This window comes from Lepisma saccharinum, chromosome 13, assembly GCF_977018435.1.
Source record: "Lepisma saccharinum chromosome 13, izLepSacc3.1, whole genome shotgun sequence".
Taxonomy (NCBI): Eukaryota; Metazoa; Arthropoda; class Insecta; order Zygentoma; family Lepismatidae; genus Lepisma; species Lepisma saccharinum.
The window spans coordinates 72067538-72085769 of NC_139241.1; the positions used below are offsets into that span (position 1 = coordinate 72067538).

Here is an 18232-nt window from a genome sequence, read left to right on the forward strand (position 1 = left end):
TTAAATTAATGTAGCTAACTTTAAACATGCCGCCGAACTATTTTGTATTAATTACTCATGTCTATTGGATTGCCGAGAAATGAATGCGAGTGTGACTGTGAGAATGAAAGGGGCAATGATGTAATGTTTATGCATGTGCTCTTTTATAGAAATTACAGTATATATATAGAACTAACCCTGTGGTGTGATTTGTTCTACCCTATGTAATCTCTTGGGCTCCAACTGATGGCACTTACCCTGGGACAAAAGGTAAATAGGTTCTTAATGATTGCCTTTTGTTTATTTGTTTAATTGTTTTGTGGGTTTGACATTACCATTGTAATGTAGAAACAGAACGACGTCAGGCACGTTAAAATAAGTAGACGTCGCGTTACGTAAAATTGTTTTGAAAGTGTTCTAACTAAACATATTTGACGATTGTTGTAACTTTTTATGGGATTAAACTGTTTGTCTGCTTCGATGTAATCTTGTTTCCCACAATCCTCACGTTTATTGTTTCCGAAGAATATATGGCAGCACGATTCTTTGCATATTCGCAAAAATGCCTGGAACAATCCGTACGGTAAAACGTTTACCGTGTTATTTACGCTATTTTTTGGTTATAACAAAGGGAAAAATATTAATTCTGATTGTTGTAAGGGTGTTCTTTATTTGTATCTTCGGAGCAATGCGTAATTTCATAAGCCACGTGGTTTGAAGTTTAGAAAAGAAGAGTGAAAAGGAATTGTACACAAACAATGATTACAATGGGCTCAAAAAGAGCCAAAGGTGGTCATACGAAGTACTGTCAGTACTTGCAGTGTGTATAACAATGCAATTTGTATCACAAAACATTAAATCTGTCAAATTTCTGTACATAAAGTGAGTTAATCTGTGTTTAATTTTTTCAACTAATGAGTCCAACAATATGGCCAATACTGTATATATTCTTATTTTATAACAATTTTGTACATTTCTAGGTTGTTTTTTATTTTATTATTTATATTCTTAATTTAGGACCATTTTGTATGTCTGTAGGCTGTTGTGGTGTATTTGTTCTTTTTTTAGATTCTTATTGTATGGCCACTTTTCCATATCTAGGTTGTGGTTTTTGCACTTATTGACAAGAAATGTCAGGAATGGAAATATTTAAAGCCCAAAGGAAAATATATTGACAGAAATGCAATACTATAAACATTAATATTTGCAGACGACCAGATATTGATGGCAGAAAGTGAAAATGATCTACAAAGGTCTTTTCTCAAACTTCAATCAATTCTTACGAGCTATAACATGGAACTTTCTGAGGATAAAACAAATCTAATAACAATGAATGGTAAAATGAAACTTCCTAGAGTGAAAAAAGTGATAAACGACAAATTAATTGAACACGTAACAGACTTTGTATATTTAGGAATCCATGTTTAACAGTTCGGACACCAAAATGATGTTGAGAAAAATTTAATAAAATATGATACATTAAATGGAATTTTGAAAAGAAGTTTTCGAAAACCAATGAGAAAGATATTCCAATTAGATACCATAACATAATTTCAAAACTGGCTCTTCTACATGGTAGAGAATGTTGGACTTTTCGTCAACATGATAAAACTACAATAAATTTTTCATTAAGGAAATTTTTGTGGTATTTAGGTAGAGTAACTTTACGAGAAAAGATTAAAAATAAATGAAAATCGAATCAATGTTGGAAGAATTTTAAAAATACCTATTAAAGTGGAAAACATTTTCTGTGCTGACGTCCCTACAGTTTAAAAGTCAATCAGTCATTGTATTCACCATAAGAAACTCTCAGGTTACTAATTTGTTTCAGGTCAAATCCTTCCAATACTAGACTGTGACGTCATTTGCTTTAAAATGTCACAATTTACTTTTCTCGTGTTATGCGAGCAGGTTGATTGGACGATTCACGATCACAAGAACCAAGGTTTGAGACTAGGAATGTTTGTTTCCTTCAACACTTCGTCCAGTGTGAATGTAAACGCTCTATGTTCATATTTTCATGAAAGACCTTTAAAGTTTAACATGATATATTTATTGAACCTTTGTCATCAATGCGTTGAAAGTTTGTATCATTGCAAACGCTTATATATTGAAGCCTCTCTAAACATTCTAGTTGTTTGGTTAGGTATGATGTAGTTAATTACTGAAATTTCAGATAGAACAATTCCAAGCAACAGGAACTTTGCTTTGAGAGTGTCAGTGCTACCAGATAGAACAACAATTCATTATAGAAATGAAATGAGGTAGATGTTTCTTCAAGGTTTACAATGTTCGTCGAGGTATTTTCTTTCATCGTGGAACATATTTGACCGGGAAATCATGTATTTTTCAAAAGAAATATCTCACCGACGCACAATTACCATTGCTTTCATTTGCTTGCGCTGCGACAACCGGATGCTGCGTACTTTTGATGACGTAAGCCCCTGTCAGTGTTTCAAAGCCCCCTTTTTTTTACTATGCTTGCCTAACGTAACCAAATCTAACCCAACCTTATCGGAAATGGTTCGTGGGGCTATCCGTGAATGGTTCGTGGGGCTATCGGTCAGCTACCGTGCATAATGGTTCGTGGAGCTATCCGTGAATGGTTCGTTGGGCTATCCGTGAATGGTTCGTGGGGCTATCCGTCAGCTACCTGTGCATAATGTACAATTTGCACAAGTGACGAACACGATAGTAGGTATTTTTCGGTGAAGGATGTTGGAAACACTGCATGCCCACTACGGTAGTCAAGATTTACCCTCCATATTCTGTGTTATGGAAGCGAAAAAAGGAGTCAAAGAAATTACTTTCTTCGTGAAAAATTGTGTTTCTTTTCGTGTAAAAAGCATAATAGCTGCAACGTCCGCGCGCCGGAGCACTGCACACTACACCACGGAGCGGTGCAAAAGTGTACCCATATATGCTAGCTTGTAGCCAGCCAAAGACATGGACTCAAAGTATCTCAGGGCTTGCGGGGTTTAATATTGAAAGGTCAAAGGTCAACTAGTAAATGTTTATTTATATTTATACACGCATGTAAATAACCTGTTTAGCACATACGCTCTTAAATCCTCCTCAGTGAGGTACCTGGGCAGTATTAGTATTCTTATCTAATTTAGGGGGGGGACCTTGGTAGTCGTCACATGCCACGCCGCCTGGGGACAACATGCGAAAGCGTCCAATCAATAGCGAGGGACGGGCCAAGAGCCCGCGGTTTCACAAAGGTGTTGGTATGAAAGGACGCCGCAAAGTCAATCCAGCTACGACAAGGGAACGGTTCGGTCCCTTGGTATGTCCAGTCAGTAGCAAGAGACGGCAAGGTACAAAAGGGAAGGTCTGGAAGCACCCAGGAGACTTGGGCTTGGGCCGCCACGACCCAAGGTTAGCACACCAAGCTCTTATGGAGCAGACCAGGTAGGTAGGGAATCTGCTTTTCTTATCCTCCTCCTTCCTTCTCAAGGAAGCTATTGGATCCTGGTAGGGTAAACTTCCAGACTAGATCTGGGAACCAGGTCTTTCGCAGTCGGCATCTGGCAGTCGACTGAGCTCCGGGCCTCGCTGCTTTGTTTATATACTGTTTGGTGGCAGCACTGAGGCGGGTGGAGAAGATCGGAACTAAGCCGGCTGCAGCGTTGCAAACTCCCTTCAAATTCACGAGATGCAACTCGTGCGTTATAAAATATCAAGTTTAGCATTGTAAAAACCACTAGCATGTGGCGATATAAACTTAACACTTGTGTGCTAAACTGAACACGTTACATTAAAGAAATTATAAGATAAAGAGATTCAACAATGCAAGTTACAAATTAAACAACAATTACTGCACAAAAGATAACTGAATGCGTAAACCACGCAGGGTATTTAGCATGCTTTCTTTAACCAAAACGTGTGTGCCATAACAATATATGCTTCATGCTTAACAACAATGCACTCAAAATTAGATAAAAGATAAATCAAAAGCGTAAGCCTCGCAGGGCATTTCTCAAGCATTAATAATTATATATTAAAGAATATGGCTATCACGCAGGATAGCTAAATGTGATGACCACGCAGGGTCGTTACATAGCACCTTGAACTATGTTCCGCAATACACAATTGGTAAGTACGAACCATGCGAAACAAAATATCCTATTTTAATGTGTCTCCGATCTATGAAACTGGTACCAAAAGAATTGCCAAAATTCAGCTACAAAGACTATAAAAATATTTTAAGTTACAATTATAGAGTACATCCAGAATGTATTATTTTCACTGGAAGAAAAGTTACTGAAAATATTATAGTTTCACTAACATACTCAACAAACATTTCCATAGTAGGTTCATATGTATATACAGTATTAGAAACAGAAAACTGTATATTTACATATATTTTTTTTATTTGCTTGAATCAAACTGTTCAAATATTTTACAGGGCCCTTTACTAGAAAAAAGCCTTTGCATAAAAACACATATATCTATGTATATGGTGCCAAAAACCACACAAACAATTTTAAGCGTGCTTTTTTAAAAAAATCGATTTAAATTTAAAAATCATCACACTGATCTTCTTCTCTACCAGAAACACATAATTAAGTACATCACAGGTACTGGGATGGAGAGCTGCATGCTACAGAACATTTCCTCTTTTTGAAACCGCAGCTAATGTACAGTAACGCAGTCCCTGGAGCGAAAGGTGGGATGGTGTGGACATGTCAGGCACAATCTTGTCGTTTGATCGGGTCCGATGCATTCATCCGCGGCTTCCCCTGGGGTGAGGAAAGACAGGGTCCATTGCAAAGCCTCTTCCTACGATGGATTTGTGGTTTTGAGACAGGGTTGTTGAAGGGGCAGGAACCCATAGATTCTAATTTGTTCTATAGGGTTCCGTAAGAACCGGGACCTTTTTTCTCCCACAATTTAAATTCGGTCCAAGTTACGTATTGCTTCATTTAAAACTTGGATCGTATTTAAATCGATGAGGAAAAAAGATTCCTGGATTGAATTGAATTTCTAAAGCCTTTGACTTTGTCCCTCATACACAACTCATCCATAAACTTTCAAACAGATTCAACATTCACGGACCTCTCCTTAAATTACTCTCTTCTTATTTGCACAATAGAAAGCAAAAGGTTATCATATCTGGTTGCTCTTCGTCATGGCTCCCTGTAGTTTCCGGTGTGCCTCAAGGAAGTTCTCTAGGGCCCCTGTGTTTCACTCTTTTCATGGACGATATACATGAATATATTTCTCCAGAATGCTCGATTTTATTGTATGCTGATGACTGTAAGTTATTTAGAAACATCGCTTCAGTTGAAGACACATGTTCCATGCACGACAATCTCGCACACATTGAACGCTGGTGCCAAGACTGGAATCTGAAAATAAATCCCTAGAAATCTGTTTTTATGAGGTTTACCCTCAAATCCAATTACAGCACCATCCTATAGATTATGCAACAAAATCATCCCGTTCGTACAACAGCACAAAGATCTTGGAGTCATTTTCGACAGCAAACTCAGTTTCAGACCCCATATAGATTACATAACTTCGAGAGCCATGAAAACCCTTGGGCTAATTTACAGATTTACAGATATCACACATGTTTCTGCCCTCAAAACCTACTTTACATCGTGCGTAGTACCTATTCTTGAATATGGTTCCTGTATTTGGTCTATGGCCTGTGATAGCAATATAAAGAGAACAAACAAAGTGGTAAATTTCTTTATCAGAATCGTCAAACATAGATGTCCAGCACTTGCAAACTTTTCCAAACATGAAATTCTATCCAATCTTCAAATTCACGATCCGTCCCTTCGCCGTCAAGTTTCAGATCTAACATTTCTTTTCAAAATCATGAATGGACAACTTTTCACTAACGAACTCTTGCCACATCTTCACATACGGATCCCACGTACCAACAGCAAATGCAACAACTTCTTTTACACAAAAGCCTCAAGGCTATCCCTAGAACAAATGCCATTTCTCTATAGGCTACAAACAAGGTACAATACACTAAATGATCCTCCAGGCTTCCATCTATCTAAGCAGGCTTTCAGAAATGCGTGCATCAAGCAGCTGAAGAGAAATTAATATTTGTTATACCCTAGTTATTGTCTTATTATTATTATTATTATTATTATTATTATTATTATATTTTATTCTTGTTACATATGTGTGCGTGCTTCTCATTTGTTATTTTTCTATTTTTCTCTGTTGATATCCTAATATAAAATGGATTCTCTCTGTATTCAGGATTTCTCAAGTAAATAGAAGAAATGCTTTACAGACAAAAATGTTCTTTACGGTCCATAACCCACTTACGCTTTCTGATTTTCTCTCCTGGACCGGAATTGAACTTATTTAAAATTCCTGGACCTTTAACAACTCTGATTTGAAATTTATGAACGAATGTTGCTTCTGCTAGGTCACAAAACTGTACTTTTTGTACGAACAGCAATTTGTAAAGATAGTTTGGATTAAGTTTAGATAAAATTGAAGAATATAAAGTAGTTGTTAAAGAAAGTGGAATCGCATTACAAAAAAAAAACATGCCACTTTTCAAGTTTCAAAAGTGCATGTTTCTTATGGGAACATGTTTTTTGGAATTATGATTGAATCTAAACAAAAATATATAAAATATGAATAATGATGCAGGCGCTAATTACAATTTAAAGGAGTTTCTATGTTTGCAGGCCTATTGTCTTATGTACTTTAAAATATGGCTCTTCACCTATGAAAAATTCCACAACTAAACCCTTTAGAACCAAGTGTATGAGAGTGTTGTTCGTTCAAAGCTACACTCATTTGTTCTTGATAGTCTTCCACATACTAGCTTTCTGATTGGCAGGCGTTAAATTTCCCTTTGTAACGTGTAAATGAGATTACATTACCATCAATACGTTAATTAACTTTTCGCTGTTTGTGTTTCAGGTACAAGTACATCAACATAATTTGGTTTTGCTGTGACTGGTTGGCCATGAGCAACAGCTGCTACAATCCTTTCATTTATGGGATATACAACGTAAGTACTTTTCGCAAATATTTGTTATTTATGTAGTTTAGTGGGAACAAGTTCTCAGTCAAAGACTCATCTGGATTTCTACTCTTGTAAATGTGTTCCAGTGTTATCTCTTTCCATTATATACAAGACTACAGGATGCCCGAGAAGTGTCCGTACCTCTAGATTATATTACATAGTACACATTACCCCTAGATATACAGGATGTCCCGTAATTCTGGAGCTATAGAAGTTTTGTACAGGATGGCGCCCCTCTGAGTTACAGTGCGACATAACGTAACACAGTTTCATTCTTATTGGACTGTAGAGGCCTCCAAGGGACCTAGATCTAACTCTGCTCAATTTGGTGGTGCACAAGGTCAAAATTCACGGCATTCTCCTCCTTAAAGAACGCACTGCGCAAGTGTGTCAGCAAATATCTGCGACTGTGATACATAAAGTGTTACAGGATGGAAGATTTCGTCTATAACTATGTAATTCTATATATTTTTCACCTATGGGTCCATACTTACGGGGCATCCTGTATATATAACATATTTATTCCTTATAGCGTGTGTATCTACTTATTGACATTACAACGTACGTACTGGCAAACTTTACATTACGTCACAGTACATCATTTTCTCGTGTGTTGTTGTTCGTTCATCTACACACACGTCACTAGCCGAGCCATTCCTCTGTACTGTAACTACGTCCGCTCACATCAGCCATGGCGCCACAACTGACGAATTCGAGCGAGCGTTCGAAGTAACCTTCAGCAGTGATGCCAACCACGTAAAAGAAATAATTCCCAAACAACCGAATATCGACCAATTGTCAACACGGTCGAAACAGGATTCATGCAAGTAGGGATACCGAAACTGTAGCTATGATTTTTTTTTTAATTAGAATAACACACCTGTGTCTTTTTGAAAGTATGACTTGAGAAAAAGTTAACGTCCGTACGATGAACGTTTGCCGCGGTTGTGCGGGGTACATTGCCCCCTCGTCCCGAAGGTGGACAGCATCAACTTTAACATGGTTTTCCACGCATCCGTAGGTACCTAGTGTGTTCTGAAGTTAAATTCTCTGGAGCATTTAGCGCATACTCGACCGTACTAAGAAGGCATTGGCCCCTAGGCTCCCCCTTCGCCCTGGGCTCCCAGGAGAACAAATGCCGAACGAATCGCGACAGTGGTTAGTTTTGCGACGACAAGCTTGCGGAACATAACGACCAACGCATTCTCCATGATTTCCCATGGGTAATCCCCTCGATACAATAATCAAGCGGGGACGGACGACATGACAAGATATAGAATTCGAACCCTTTCACTTAGTGCATAGATGAGATACAATGCACAGCTTAGGCACAATTCAGAAAATTGCCCACCGTTCTACTAACAAGTACCTTGTAAACAAATACAGAACCAGCAGAAATCATAATTTTCCTCTCAAATGGGGCTTGTGATTTTTCATGCGATTCTATGGCGTGTGTGGGCAAAATTCTGAACTGTCAGTGTTGCCAACCTATACAATATTCCACCAAAATTTCACTTTGGCAATGAAATTTGCTATTTCAAAACTCCTTCATTACAGCTATTGATTGCAAAATACAGATTAACATGGCACCAGTTAGAAACCATCGAATTATGACCATGCGGTTCATTCGTAGTTGTTCCCTACTCTCCAATTAGCATTTTGATATATATATATATATATACCTAGGTATATATATATATCACTCCGTCTTGAGCCCTGATTATAAGAGACCTGTAGGAAGGCCAAGACGAAGATGGAGGGAAAATATGGAAAACGTTGAAAGGAAATCGGTAAGGATGGAAAAGATTGGATTTATCTTGCCCAGGATAGGGACTGATGGAACGCTTGTGTTGCTGAAGCCACATACCTTCGGGTTTAAGAAGGCTAGAGAGTTAGTTATGTCTGTCTTGAGTCCTTTATCAAGTTCTTCAATTTTCTGTAACGAATAACCGAGAAACGAAAAGTATTGTAAGATATCTTAACGGACGGGCTTCATAATACAGAATATTTTGTAGAAATATCTATTTCGAGCGATCAATTTGGGGTTTCGCGAGTTATTAAACGCTATGGTCTGCTTCTGAAATGCTTGTAAGGGTTGTAAATCTCACATGTATTTACAATCTTATCCTTTAGTTGTAGGCGAGTTGGTGCGTTTGTAGGAATGCAAGTTTGTAAAATATGGTTCTTGCAATTCCAATACGTCAACCGTTTTCATGAGCTGACCAATGGAATTCCTCGCAAGTCACGTGAAGACTGGGAGGGGGGGATCTTAATCTACACACATTTTTATGATATACATATTCATAATATTATTAAATGTAAGAGGAAATTACTAAATAATTAAGAATACATTATTATTATTATTACTATTATTATTATTATTATTATATACATATAAAGGAATTATAATTTTTTACTTGTATACCTATCAGATATTTAAAAAGTCTCAAACTACTTCCTTTCCTAACTGGTTAAAGATGTTAATAAATTTCGAAGGAGTTTAAATGGTTTTTATTATGTATAAGTTTTGATTAGTTTTTGCTTTATATTAATATACAGTATATCAATTAGATTTCATAGTTATTTCTGTCTTGTATTCTTGATTTACATCTATTGTTATTGGTATAGATCTGTTAATGATCTCTTGAGAGAAAGAAAGCATTCAACATTCATAACCACGCTACTTTGTGTGTGTTTTCGATATTATCTTTAGTAAAGTAAATTTGAAGTCAAAACCTATTTTTTGCTATATTTTGTTGTTTTAACAAAAACTCTTCCCCTTGAAAGTTTTGGTGGGGGGATTTTAAGAGGGAAAGATTGTTGGTGGGGGGAAATCCCCCCTGTCCCTCCATGATTACGCACCCTGCACGTGATTGTTACAGTTCTGTGAAACGTAATACGTTTTGAACAAAGGATATTATATGACATTTCCCTGATTACATGTACCAAGAAATTATCCTGTTGTCGTAGCGTATATTACTAATAATGTAGCATAATTTGAAGACAACCTTCCATCATGACATCAAAACTAAAAGTTTTTTATCCAGATTTCCCTGAACCGCAATGTCTAATTTCTGAATTTAAATGTACTTCACCGACGAGACATTTTTTCTGTTTAAAAAAAGCAGACGTGACAGCTGACGGAAAGAACTGAATTTCCCATCTCTACTTCGTAACCATGTCAGCTGTGATGACGTCATTGGAGCGCATGTTCGAGAAGCTGAGTCTCTTGTGATGGTATGGCTGTAGGGTTGTGCACTGCAGCACCAGTGCAAATGAAATAGGTAAATGCATATATTTTTCCACTTTGCTGATGTGATGTGGCTTTGTGAACAATCGAGTTGGAGAATTTGAAGTGTGCATTGACACAAGCCAAATATTAATTGACAGTTTGACCAAACTGTTTTCGTTGAACGTACTAGTTAATACAGCACGAATGAGTACAGTCGTAATATGCTTCTTTGAACAGCGAAATTTCAACTGATTCACTTGATCATCTTTGTGGACGAGAAGACTTTCCCAGGTATTGTGGATGTAAAAGCCGTAGCTAAGGAGGGGATGGGGTGGGATTTTTACAATACCCACATGGAAAAAGCAACTGCGGGCGTGACTTATGGCAACGGCCAATAGTAGCTGTTTCCTAAATGCACTTAACCTGCCAGAGGACCGAGAAGAACCTTGCTTCATACAATCGAATCCTGCTCATTTCTTCAAGATGTTTTTCTCATAAAGTTTGATAAATAAATAATGGCAACAGCTCAGTCACGTCACTTATATCTAGCTGGTACTCCAGCGACACGATATCTGTGCCCTCGGAAAGTATGCGAACCACAAACTTCCAAGGGATTTAAACGTGCGACACTAGCGCCTCTGTTGCCAGACCAGAGATACACCCACCTCGCTTAGTAGTACTCCGATTCTCTTCTTTATACACCATTTTTGCCCAAGGTGCAGTTCGCTTCCTTTATACACAATATTTGTCGAAGGTACAGTTTGATCGACATCGGACAAAACTGTTGTATAAAGAAGCCGGCCGTTGTTCTGGACCGTGAGCCGAAGAGGACGCCGAACAAGCAGAAGGAAGTATTGCAACCTTGTAAAATTCCTATTATTATCACTTTGCACAGAAATATATATCTTTCTAGTTTCGCTCGAAAATCAACTATTGCTGTACAAGTCACATGAAGTTTATTTTTATTGCTTATACACAGATACTCCATACGATTTTTTCCTAATAATGTTTTACGCAAACTAACTTCTTCTTTTAACATTCTGTTCTCATTTTTTGAGAGGGCTTGGATAAAGTATGGGTATTTCTCTCCCATCAACTCCCCACGTACGAGACTGGATACTAGGTACAAACAATATTGGATCTTAAGAATCTAATATCGAACAGTCATTCGGAGGATTTAGATCAAATAGATAACTGCATTCTCCATTACAATCGTTTAAATCCAATATTGCTATAGCATTTTCACAAATAAGGCCGCTTTCCACGCACCAACCCCCCACACATGCGCGCAGGCGAACACACTCACATATTCGTGCAATTTCAATGTACTGTCCTATCAGCAAAATATTAGAAATCTAATTTTTGTTGGTGTCTGTTCATGAGTGTAATTGCTTTTGTAAGTGGTAATTCAATTGATCAAACTTCTTAGATTTTGTTATGATTTACGATGCTTCAACCTCGATGAGATTTTGTGTGAAATTTAATGAAAAAACTGATTTTCTTTGTATATGAACATTCGGGACCGAGACACAACTGTGGTGCCTCTTATGTTCTTGAATGTAAGAAAAAATGATAGTCTAATGAGTAGCATTGGAATGGGTGTGGATGTTACTTCGTGTTAATTTGTTTTACCTTTATTTTAACTGAATGTTACCTATGAAATGGCTTAAACATTATTCGATCTTGGATTGCCATGGGACTTGTTGCGCTACTGACCACAGTCTAAACCGAAATTACGCTCTTTATCTTAAAATCCTCGGTACGTTCTTTGAAACTATCTCCCTAAGGCTAAGTAATAAAGCTTCTTAAACCATTAACGCATAGGAGTATCTTTCAGAGGATGGAAGTTGTAACTCAGCCTCTTCCACTACTTATCGGGTAGTTTGGAAGAAAACTTTTCTTCTTCTTCTTCTTCTTCTTCTTTTTTTTTTTTAAGAAATGCATCTTCGTCTGATCTTCTTTCTTTCGAACTGCACGGAACTTCCGAAGAGATTCAAAGTGCCTGCTGTTTGTTAATGGACCATCTAAAACCCAGATGTCTAATTGGAAGACAATCCTCTAGAAAATTATGTCTTCACCATTAGTCTGTTCTTAATTATGGGGGGATTCTCTGAAGAGAAGAATGTTACGAAGGTCTGTTAACAACCATGATGGAATGGGGTTAATGAAGACCTCCGACAAATATACACAGATTTCTGCTTGAAGTATGCAAGAATCTACGAATTATAATGAGCAGAACATAAATCTAAGTTTATAGAACAGATATCGATCATCGAACAACTACATGAGCGACGAGAGGTAAGAAATGGATTGAAACGTCGAGCATAAGGTCATATCGGCACCACTATTCAATTCGGAAAGGTCTAAATGTGTCTCTCGTGATTAGGCGAAATGAAGAATGAAAGCAGTCTTATGGAGTTGGCAAGCAGTTTGCATGACTTTCAAAACAGTTTCAATCTGCAAGTAGAATTCATGGAGTTTTTAAGAAAAAATTGTAGAGTTTGCAAGAACAATTTGTAGAGTTTCCAAGTAGACAACATGCAGTTTAAAAACCGGTTAGCACAAGTGTCTGAACATATTCTACTGGTTTTCCTAAAAGACTAGGGTTCGAATCCTGGCCTGGGCATGGATGTTATTTGTTAGTGTTTTTCATTAATTTGATAATATCATCACTCATCCTCATCGTAACGATTAGACAAAAGTGGCTAAATGCGACTTAAATAACGTAATTCAAAAACAACAAACAGACTAGGCGGAGATCGAAAGATTTCGAAGCAATTTGAATTTACAAACCGAATTCGTGGAGTTTGCAAATATCAACTATAATTAATCAAATTCGGGGCGTCTCAGCACAAGTGTTTCAACAAATTATGCTCGATTTGCAAGCAAACACCATCGAATTTGCAAGTAGTCTACATGAGTTTCAATGCAGTTTTATACTTCAAGCAAAATTCATGGAGTTTGCAATCAGAATTCATGGAGTTTGCAAGAAGAATTCGTAGCGTTTGCAAGCAGAATTCTTGGAGACTCTAAGCAGAATTCTTGTAAACTCTAAGCAGAATTCTTGGAGTCTCTAAGCAGAAGTTGTGGAGACTCTAAGCAGAAGTTGTGGAGTCTCTTAGCAGGATTTGTGGAGTCTGCAAGCAGAATTCGTTGAGTTTGCAAGTACAGAATTTTCGAGCAGGCTGCATTGGATTTTCAAGATTCGAAGGAGAAAGTTAGTTGTAATTCATTTTATTCTCAGAGAGAATAATAGGCACTGGACCTACAGTTTAAAGTGGAATCCGAACCGCTTTGGACTGAGTCTCAACCAGGGATCATACGTCTTGATAACAAGGCGACGGTGTTATCACTACGTCACAGGGGAGGCGTAACTTCCGAAAAAGAGAACACGAGCATGCAAGCAGATTTTTATTGAGTTTGGTTGCATGGAATATCCGAGGGGTGTCTCCGACGAAATCAAACCCAGATTAGCCAACCTGAGAAAAAAAGCAGTCTTGAAACTAACTTTAAGAAACTTTTTGTCAAATATCCGAGTGCGGTTTGCAAGTTGACTTACTGACTTTTCAAACATGCTAATTTAATACTTTACACAGTTTTCCTGGAAGTTTTGCAAGAGCTCACAGATAGTTCGCTAACTGTACTAATGAATCTAAATATAACCTGCATAGAGTTTTAGTTGCATAGTGAATAGAAGCATACAGTAATCTCTTTGAGCGGTTTGTGTTTTTGTTGCATACAGTTTGATTACTTTGCTAACAGAGTTTCTGCAAAATGTTATCCTACCCGGATACACCTCAATAATAACATTCAGACCAACAACGTGATGAAATGCACATTGACGAGTGTGATTCGTGTGTGTGGTTTTTGGAGACTTAATCAATGCCAAATCATGTTTTCAATTAACGGCCATTTAATTGGCACTAATGCACAGGATAATTAATGTAATTAGATGGCAGAGAGCCAATGAGCATTATTTGTAACGGCAGAACTTTGGTGGACATTGGGATTTCTTCGTACTAGCCCTCTTTTGCTCCGAAATCCAATTTGAATTTGCCCGCAATATCAACAAAGAGTTGTTATGAGTTTCCATTACTGCAAGGGCTATTTTCACACGCACGGTGCGGTGTTTTGAAAGAGAGGGGAAAGGGTAGGGTGTAGGATACGGGAGGGAATCATAACGAATCAGGTTGCACACAGACAGAAAGAGATAGAGAGAGGCGATGAGTGACTGACAGATTAAAAATTAACGGAATACCACATATGCAGTAAGGAGGAGAGAGACAAGCACGAAACTAATGGAACATCCCGGAGTACAAGAATGTGAGCGACGTAGAAAAAGACGGGAGAAGATGCGGATAAAGATAACAAAGTATCTCGGAGAGTGATGGGAAATATAGAAAGAGAGAGAAAATAGAGTAACGAAATGTGGATAAAAGCTGTCGGAGTATCGAACAGAGAGGAGGACAAGAAGAGAAAGAGAGAGAGGTACCCAAGCTAACGAAGCGCAGTAAAACCTACAGAGAGAGATCGTTGAAGCAAATAAAACATCGCAGAGAAAGAGAAGAAAAGGGAAACAGAGAAACGTGCTCAGAGATAAAAAAGCGTCTCATATCACGAGAGAGAGAGAGAGAGAGAGAGAGAGGGAGTGAGAGAGAAAGATTGGAAGACATAGAAATTGAGAACACCTCGCCTTCTCTTCGAAATCAAGTAAAAAAATTGAAGCTGCTTTTATATTCCCTATTCCATGCAATCTTTCTCGTTTGAATTTCTCTAGTACGAGTTGTATCATGGCACGATTTATTTGATAATGTACACGTATATTTTGCTTGCTCGCATTGTAGATATGTTGTGTTCACATATTACTGTAGAGTATTAACAATGCGGTTCTTGAAGATAGTTCATTGTAGATGGCATACGTAGCATTAATTATCGTAATTATGGATACTAACAGTATAATGCTAACTAGTGTGGACTATTAACCATATAGTTCTTAACCATAGTTCATTACAAATGGCATACATAGAATTAATTATAGTTACGAATACCAACTTATCTTCATTATTCTTGTATCTTCCCATCAGTGTTTCTGTAGCCTACCTGATTGTTGGTTTCCATTTCATCAATTTTCATGCTTTCCCTTTAATCTTCCTTCCATAACTATTTCTTCAGTCTTTATCTTTTGTTTCTTCATCTTCAATCCCTACAATACTTCTCACTGGGTTGTTTTCTACGTACAACATTTACACATTTTATTCGATTTCTCTTTAAAATTCTAAACTACTTAATCTTCATTGTACCTTTTCCTTAACATATTTCCTTAACATATATTTCCCTGCCCTCTCCTGCTTTAATATATCATTTCTAGCCACTTGCTTTATCAGTAAATCATCTAGTGACAGTACATATTTATAATAATATTATTGTCATTTTCTTTTATCTACTAGTGAGCTGGCGCTTTAATTTATCAGTTCAAATATACCGTCTCCCATTTTAATTTCTGCTAATATTATTTCTTTACTTCTGTCTTCTTTTTTCTTGTTCAGTTTCCCCTGAATTTAGTACCCCTTAAAGCTTCTTGTGTCATTACATAGCTTTGTTCTTTTCTGTTTTCTTTCTAGTGAACTTCAGCCTTTACTTACGTTTTACGATATTATTAGTATCTATCGTCTGTGTGTGCATATTAATCTTGTTTTCCAATTTCCTGAACTTTATAATATATTCTTAATTTCCTTATAGTAATATTAGCTTCTTCTATTTCTCTAGAACATAGTAGTAGTATTTTATTTTTGAAGTCAATAAATGAGACTTTCCATTTAACAAAAAAATTAAGTGATCAGTTTTTTGGGGCGAAAGTGAGATCCACTGAATGTGTTCCTGCAGACACGTGGCTGGAAACACATTTGACATAGCTACAGCAGTGAGAGGGTACAATCGTATTGCTACTGATGACAAAGAGAACAAGGATATAGATAGGATATTTCTCATGGAATGAGAATGCTGGCTCAATTACTAGTCAGTCTATACATTCCTTGAGAAATTTCTATGTTCTGATCCTACATTTACCCCTTTCTCTGTCATCGGTATCCTACTTTTACTCTACTGTGGACATACTTGTGTAATTCTGTACTCTTCTCACACATGTAGCTGCGTAAGCATGCATGTTTTACGATATGTCGCTAGCTTCATTTTTCAAGTTCAGTTGATCTCATATCTTAACGTAATACTCTATTATGTAGTTATTTGCCTTTAAGATTTGATTTCTTTAGCTCATTGGTCCAATAACAGTAGATGCAAGTAGTGGGGTTGATTCTCTTGTATTCTATTTAACACTGGTTTTTAGTGTCGTATATTTCTGTACTTGGTAAACTAACCATCTCTTCCTTCTTTGTAGGAGAAGTTCAAACGGGAATTTAAGCAACGTTTCTTGTACTGTTCCCGCCAGTGGTCGTCCAGTCCAACCACAGAAATGAGCGAAATCGAGAAGACTCGCTCCCAAGCCTCGATCAGGTCTTACGACTGGAGGAGGTCATGCAACGGGACAGTCCACGGATCTATCTATAGGAGCATTCCTGTCCGTGATCCCTTGCGAGTCAACCACGTCCACCACCAGCATAAAGACCAGGAGCTCCTGTCGGAGGTGGCGATGTAGCAGATTGCTCCCACGCGACGCTCGAGTAGCGACCAATCTTCTGCCAGCAGGCACGTGACGTTTGTGGAAACTTCGTGAAGTGTTGCTCCTCCTGGAACGGTCACACGCAGGGGAACGACCGGCGAAGGGATACAAGGACAGTAGTAGGTGGGCCAGCGTATAGCCACATCCTGAGCTATATTTCATTACGTCACATCCGTTTTCGGGTGACCTTGAAGACATCTATACATGCGGACTGCGTATGAGGGGAAAATATAACAGTTCGTTTTTTATTGAACATTCTTTGCTGCAACGCGACCTTACTCTCTGGTGTATGTGCTTCATAAGATCGGACTCTGATTCGGCGCACGCATGCACGCGTATTTTATGTTACCAAATTGTTCCTGACAATGTTCATTCAATCACTTCGTCTTCCACGGTGAAAGTAACGTGATCTCCTGCTTATTATACCTTGTAAACTCAATACATTCTCGGCCTAGGTGCGTGTGTCTCAATACCATTCTGTTATCCGTGGAGTCGACCTTTGTGCTTAACACAGGGCGCTACAACGCCACGAGTCCCGGGTTCGAATACCGGCCTGGGCATGTGTGTTCTTTGTCAGTGTTCCTTCATCAATTTTATCATACCATCACTCATCCTTTCCTTCGCGTTTAGCCAAAAGTAACAGAAAGCAACTTACAATAAACTAAATTAATCAATTGTTTTTCATGGATGAGGATGATCAAGATATCTCTGATTCAATATATGCAGGCACATTGCATAGTTTCAAATGTAGTTTAAATCCCGATTCGCCTATCTGAGCTTCTCGAAATATTGATGAGGGACTGGCCGAGGTTCAAAACTGTTTAAACATCTAAGGCAGGCGTGCTATCCGTTCAGCAGCTAGAGTCCTAACCGAAGAGACCACAGCCAATGAACAAGAACTTCTGCAGAGTATCTGTGGGTGTCGATCTCCTAACATATACTTCCTTTTTTGCAAACATACAAGAGGGAGAATAAATTTGAATCAGAAACAGAATTTTGAGAGTTGATGACCCCCTCTGCAGTCCTCATGTGCAAGAATCTTCAAGGTCATAGACTGATGGTTGGTGACGTCAGCTGTGAGATTTCTCACACGTCATTTAAAAGCTCAGGCCACCAACAATAAGCTACACTGTCCAGTTTTATCCTTAACCCTATTTCTTTCGTTCATTGTTCTCATAGGAAACGAACAAAGTCATTTCATCATATATGTAAATATCTGGACAAGTACTGTATAGTTTATCGACCAAGGTTTCAACATAAGTGTCAGAACATAACCAGTTTTCAAGTATTCATGACTGTGCTCTTAATTGTGAGGACTCTTACTTTATCA

At 37.9% G+C, this 18232-nt stretch overlaps 1 protein-coding gene across 1 annotated transcript in view; it reads left to right on the plus strand.

Annotated features, from left to right (window-relative positions):
- The window catches only part of LOC145997029 (RYamide receptor-like), a 435120-nt gene extending 417765 nt beyond the window's left edge, over positions 1-17355 (plus strand). The window contains exons 5-6 of the mRNA XM_083133649.1: positions 6889-6979; positions 16621-17355. Coding sequence (XP_082989775.1) covers positions 6889-6979; positions 16621-16878 — 349 coding nt within the window. The 3' untranslated portion in view covers positions 16879-17355. The remainder of the gene's footprint in view (positions 1-6888; positions 6980-16620) is intronic.
- The last annotated feature ends 877 nt before the right edge of the window (positions 17356-18232 follow it).